Below are 6,022 nucleotides of genomic sequence, written 5' to 3'. Positions count from 1 at the left end.
ACCTTTTTCTGCACCCCCTGCGTCCACCTCGGGAACTGCACACGGCACCCCCATCCCGCACGCTGATGATAGTACGGCCTGCAGGGCTCCCCTTCCGAACGAAGCTAATGGTTCGCTCCGCCCCGCCCACACAGAGGCCGCCCACCGGCTCTGCAGCTTCTCAGGACTCCTCTGTCAGACCAACTACAGAAGGCGCTTGGCCTTCGCCCTCAGTCTCTCTTCAAGGCCAGGGGGCGTTGTCTTCGGTTGTGATCCCGCACTGGGACCCAAACAGGGTCCCAGCCTCCGCCTTGGACTTATGCCTAGGAAGCCGGCCAGCCTCCCGCTTCAGACCTTGGGGGAAAGCCTCTACCTCTGCTCTCAGACTCTGAAAAGCGTTTCTTCCGGGCCTGCTCTAGACTTCAGCTTCTCTCCCTCCCCCACATCCCAAGACACTCTAACCCCAGGATGCAGGACAGACGCACAGACACTCAGTGAGGGTCAAAGATCTTTAAATAAGGAGCCGGTGACAATAAATACTGTACAGGGGAGGGGGCAGGGTGAGGGTCCAAACACTGTGGTTTCAGCCTCGAGACTCCAAGGACCTGCAAAGAGGGTGAAGAGATGGGAGCCAAGCTCAGGGGAGGGGACCTGGGGAGGCTTGGGAGAGAACCAGGCCTGGGGTTCCAGAGCCAAGGACCCAGGGAAGTGGACTGAGGGATTCCAGAGAGTAGGCTGCAGATCTCGAATTGACAATGAGCTGGGAGTCCCCATGGGATGTAGCCAGAAGGGCTTGTGAGAGCCTGGGTCAGGGTCAAGGGTCAGAACCCCAGGGAGAGGAGCCAGGGCTGGGGGTAGCCATGAAGGTCCCAGAAATCACTGGCCTGGCTTGGGACTCGGGATAAAGGAGGCAACAGAGGCCCCAGGGGTGTGGTGGCAAAGGGCTCACGAGTAGCTCTGGTGCTGCTGGCGCCGGCGGGCAGAGCGCATCTTCTCGAAGCGGGCCTCCATCTCCTCCAGTACTCGAGGTGTGTAACGCACCACCAGCTTCACCGAGCCCTGGGCTGCCTTCAGCAGCTCCACTGCCTTCTCATGCTGCTCACCCTCAACGCTCTGCAGGGCAGTGCACAGACACCTGGGCCTGGGGCCTACCACCCTCCCCCAGCCCCAACCCTGGAAATGGGACCTACTGTTGGTGAGCCTGGTACCAGCCCAAGAGGTCAAGGCCTCGTGGCCTCAGGGGAGAGTAATTATTCTTGGCTCAGTGTCCTCTCTCAAAACCTTCCAAGTTCATGTCGGGGACAAGCCCTATCTGCCCTCCCTCACTAAGCCAGAACTCTAGGTCCATCTTTATCCCCCTCCGTCCCCAAAGCCTGCTAATCCTAGCCCTCTCCCTCTTGCTGATTCCCTCCTCTTTGTCCCCACCACCCTGGCCCAGCTCAGGCCTCCTCCTCTCCCTGGTCGACTTTTACCTAGCCTTCTCCCTGGAACTTTCTGGCCTCCAGTCTCTACCTTCAATCCGTCCCCTGTAGAGTCCCAAAGGGATCCTTCTACACCTCCAAGCTGAGCCTATCCATCTCCTCTTCACAGCCTTCCCAAGGCTCCCCAGAACCCTTGAGACAAAGTCCCAGCTTCTCAGGCTGGCCCTCGGGCCCTGCGTAGCCGACCCCCACTACCGATCCATCTGTGCTGTGTCTACTTCCAACTGCAGTGAGTTTAATTAACCACGTGCTCCACTCCTCCACTAGACCTAAGCCCTTTCTGTTCAGCTCAGAGGAGTGCAGAGTCCCAGCCCCTACCTACAACACCCTTAGCTGCTAATACACTTCTCTACCTTATTTGCCTGGAGAACTCCTCCTCATCCTTCAAAACCCAACTCAAATGTTCCTTTCCCTGCAAAAACTTCCCTCATCTACACTGGTCTGGTGAGAGCCACATTTGGGCTTCTGCACTGGTTTGTGCTTCCTCATTATGATCTCCCCAGATTAGGACTATTCCAGTCAATTCCCCTCACCAAGAAGGGAGTCCTTGGACATAGGAGCTGAGGCAAACTTCTTTCAGGATCTGTAGTGGCACCCAGCACGCAGTACTCTATCGTTGCATGTTGAATGAATGTGAAAAGCAGGGACTGTGCTACCTGGAACAGACTGTGAGCCCAGCCTCAGTCCCCACTCACCACACCATTCACTGACAGCAGCTGGTCCCCACGCTTGAGGCCTCCATGGCGGTCAGCCACACCTCCAGGGATGACACGGGAAATGTAGATGGGGGAGTTCTGCTCCTTGCCCCCCATGATGTTGAAGCCCAGGCCCTCATCTGTTTTGGGCAGCTCCACTACCCTGGGATGTGCGTGGCCCTCGCTGGCTGTGAAGGCAGCCACTGTGGCCTGGGGGAGAGAAAGCATTGGGAGATGAGGGCCATTCCATGGCTGGGGGCAGGGGGGGGGGCAGGCGGGGGGAGGATCTGGGCCAGGGAGAGCAATTTGGATCAGATTGCTTTCCCCACGCAGGGGATACCTGCCACAGTTCAAACAAGCTTGCACTGTAATGAGTCTCTCTTACTTCAGTCTGGATGCTTGAGACATGTCTAAGAGGATGTCTCCATTTGGTGTGAGTGCACCTTCAGTAGTCAATTCTTTTTTTTTTTTTTTTTAAAGATTTTATTTATTTATTTGTCAGAGAGAGAGAGGGAGAGAGAGCAAGCACAGGCAGACAGAATGGCAGGCAGAGGCAGAGGGAGAAGCAGGCTCCCCGATGATCAAGGAGCCCGATGTGGGACTCGATCCCAGGACACTGGGACCATGACCTGAGCCGAAGGCAGCCGCCCAACCAACTGAGCCACCCGGGCGCCCCTTCAGTAGTCAATTCTTACCAATCTCAATTTTTAATAGAGAAAAACAAGGGCTGGAAGAAGCTGAGAGCCTCCATGAAGCAGCAAGAAACAGCATACAACTAGTTTGATAAGATTTCAGTGTTTCATGCTATTTCATTATGTAGGTGTTAAAAGGTATCTTCAGGGGCACCTGGGTGGCTCAGTGGGTTAAAGCCTCTGCCTTCGGCTCAGGTCATGATCTCAGGGTCCTGGGATCGAGCCCCGCATCGGGCTCTCTGCTCAGCGGGAAGCCTGCTTCCCTTCCTCTCTCTCTACCTGCCTCTCTGCCTACTTGTGATCTCTGTCAAATAAATAAAATCTTAAAAAAAAAAAAAAAGGTATCTTCATGTCAGGTATGCGGCACTAGTTTCCATTTGAAGTTGCTAAAGATGCCTTTAAATGACATTTAAGTACAACTTAAGAGATTATAATATCAGTAAATAATAGTAACAAAAGCTGGTACATAGCTTTGGCAAAAATCATGTAGGAAGAAACAGGCATGACTGACTTTAGGAAGTTACTAAGCTAGACCAGGCAGTTCGGTGGATACCATGAGTGATGGCGTAGGGGGCACCTACCTTGGCTGTGGCGTGGGCCCGGATCTCAGCACTGCCCGTGATGTCCAACGTGTCGTAGAGCTGCTCATACACCTGGTGAAGACGCCGTAGCGTCAGAGAACCACCAGGGGGGCTCCCCTTCTCCCTTCAGCAGAGTCCAGACCGGCGGATCCTCCCACCCAAGGATCGGCCCCGCCCCCCGCAACCCGGAGCCCAAGGAAACTACAACTCCCGAAGAACCCCGGGCTGAAGCGCGGGCACCCCAAGGCGGGCCGGCCCAGCCGCTGCTGGGAGGCGTAGTCCCTGGGCTCTGGGCAACTACTGGGACCGCGGCCGCCCGCTTGTGTCCGGCGCCGCGCTGTTCTCACCTCCCGGATGGCAGAGCAGAAGCGGCTCTGCAGGACTCTCTGGAGGGCCTGCAGCTTCTGCGGGGGCAGCTCCCCGCTGCGCTGGAGCCGCTCGAGGAGCTCCACCGCCCGGGACACGTCTGCGGGGCGGGGGCGGGGCGCAGAGACAGAGTCAGAGACTCGGATAAGCACGGAGCGCTGCGGCCAGAAACCGAATAAGGGCGAGCGCTGACAGATCCCGGGAAAGACAGCCGAGTCCCAGTAGGACACCCGCAGAGTCGTCGGGGGCAAAAGAGACTGCGGCCGCAGCCCTGCGCCCCCGGATCCCCGAACGCACACAGGAAGGGCTGTGCGGTGGGCGCCGCTCCTGGGCCCGCTAAGCCCACGGACCCTCCCACACCCACAAACCGCGGCGCCCCCGCCCCGCCCACCCCCGCTCGATCTGCCCGCCCACCCGCCGGGGCTTCGCCGTGGAGGGGCGGGGACCGGGGTCCCGGACACGGGCCGCGGCCGGTGGGCAGGGCCCCCTGGCGCCCTTACCCCGCTCCAGCCCCAGCGGCTCCACCAGCGCAGCCATGTCTGCGCCGCCGCCGCCGCGAGCCGCCCGCCTGCCCGGTCTCCGGCGAGGGGGGCGGGGCTGCTCGAGGCCACGCCCCGGACGGCGGGCGCCCCCTGCGGGGGCGCGGCCCAACGTGCGCTTGGATCCCGGCGCCGCGGTCGCCTCACCTGCTGCCACGCCTGTCTGGCGGCCCAGCCCACGGTCGCCAACCGTCTGTCCGCTTTGCGACCCCTCCTCTTGCAGCTTGTGTGTACCTCCTTCCGTTTCACTGCCCTGCCCGCCACACCTGTCTCTCCGCTTTCTCTTTGTACCACGTTCCTCGAACAAACGTTGTTAAACATCTGGACACAATGGTGAGCAGGGCAGACAAGCCCACTTCCCTTAAGGAATTTAGTCTATGAGGAGGGGAGGTAGACTACCAACTACGGCTGTGATGAGAAATCAGGAGTGAGGAGGTGTTCTAGGGCCACTGACCTAGTCCTTGGAGGGAAGATCATCGGGAGGTGGGGCGCGAATCATTTTCCAGCAGAAAGAGCCCACGAAGTAAAAACTAGAGTGGCTTGTGAGGGTGAGAAGGTAGGCAGGATCCAGGTTATACACGACCTTGGTTTTAGCATACACATGACGACCTTGGACTTCATGGTAACCCCTAAAAGTTAAATGTGATATTCAAATGCGTATTTTAAGATCCGTGTAGCCAGAGTGTGGGGACTGGATTGGATGGCAGCAACAGAGGAAGCAGGGGGACCAGCGAGTAAGGCTCCCCCAGCAATCCTGTGATGGCTTGGAGGAGGTCAGGAGACAGGAAGGACAGCTGGACAGATTTGGAAATGTCTGGCCCTGTCTTAGTGATCGGCTGTGTTCATTAGCTGGCGGCAAGGTAATATACAACAAAGAGGACCTAGGGCTGAGTTCCTGAAACTTCTACCGTTTCGAAGTTAGGAAAAAGACAAAGAATGGCAGGAAAGTGGGAGGGAAACCGGGTGGGAGGAACTGTTAAGAGAGTGCTTTCAAAAAAGAAGTGGGCAGTGGTATCACATACGCTAGAGAGGCCAGAGAAATGTAGGAAGGTGGAGAAGATTGTGGAGAAGGCTGACTGTTGCCCATCAGCAGGATTAGCTGGATGGGGAAATGGAATCCTGAAAAGGACTTTGGCCAAGTGAGAGGACTAGAGCAGGTATGTCTATCCCTCTCCGTAGTATCTTTCTCTCGTTTTAACAAGTTTAATGAAAACAAAATCAAACACAGAAGGGCTAATATCGAATGTCCGAAGTCTCCCCGCTGCAAGAGGCAACAACTTAGAGATGTTTTGCTTATATATCTAAGTAACCTGTTTCTCAATTCTAGGTGTTGGTAATATATTATGTATTGATTTTCTGCTCTTACAACCTTTCCGCTCTCTTCCCACGGTAGTTTTATGCTACCAGTTTTTAGGACAATCAATAAAGTGCTCACATGGTAAGTACTGTTTACTAGAGGGCCTAGGAGTGTTCTGTGATTACATTTCCTTTCCTGAACAGCTTTATTCCTGCAACTTCAGTCTGCTTTTCTTCCGTGACATTCCCAACTTTTCAAACTTTCAATCACAACATATTTTATTCAGTCCTTTTTAGCCAGGTTTACGGAGGAGTAATTGGCGTGCATCACTGCAGCAGGTTAAGGGGTGCGTACAGCACGATGGCTTGGTTTATGTACCTCGTGAAATGATA

General features: G+C 55.9%; 1 protein-coding gene across 1 annotated transcript; it reads right to left on the bottom strand.

The window, feature by feature from the left end:
- Nucleotides 1–474: 474 nt before the first annotated feature.
- Nucleotides 475–4,402, bottom strand: LIN7B (lin-7 homolog B, crumbs cell polarity complex component). Its single transcript, XM_047709978.1, has 6 exons — nt 4,295–4,402; nt 3,776–3,894; nt 3,429–3,500; nt 2,156–2,365; nt 929–1,092; nt 475–584 (listed from the first exon to the last, which is right to left on the bottom strand). Exons 1-6 carry the CDS (start codon nt 4,329–4,331, stop codon nt 563–565), a joined length of 624 nt encoding a protein of 207 aa, XP_047565934.1. The 5' UTR covers nt 4,332–4,402; the 3' UTR covers nt 475–562.
- Nucleotides 4,403–6,022: the final 1,620 nt, after the last annotated feature.

The sequence above is a fragment of the Lutra lutra genome, chromosome 17 (assembly GCF_902655055.1).
Source record: "Lutra lutra chromosome 17, mLutLut1.2, whole genome shotgun sequence".
NCBI classification, from domain to species: domain Eukaryota; kingdom Metazoa; phylum Chordata; class Mammalia; order Carnivora; family Mustelidae; genus Lutra; species Lutra lutra.
Note: the sequence above shows the minus strand (reverse complement) of the source record. Positions and strands in the feature narration are given on the sequence as shown.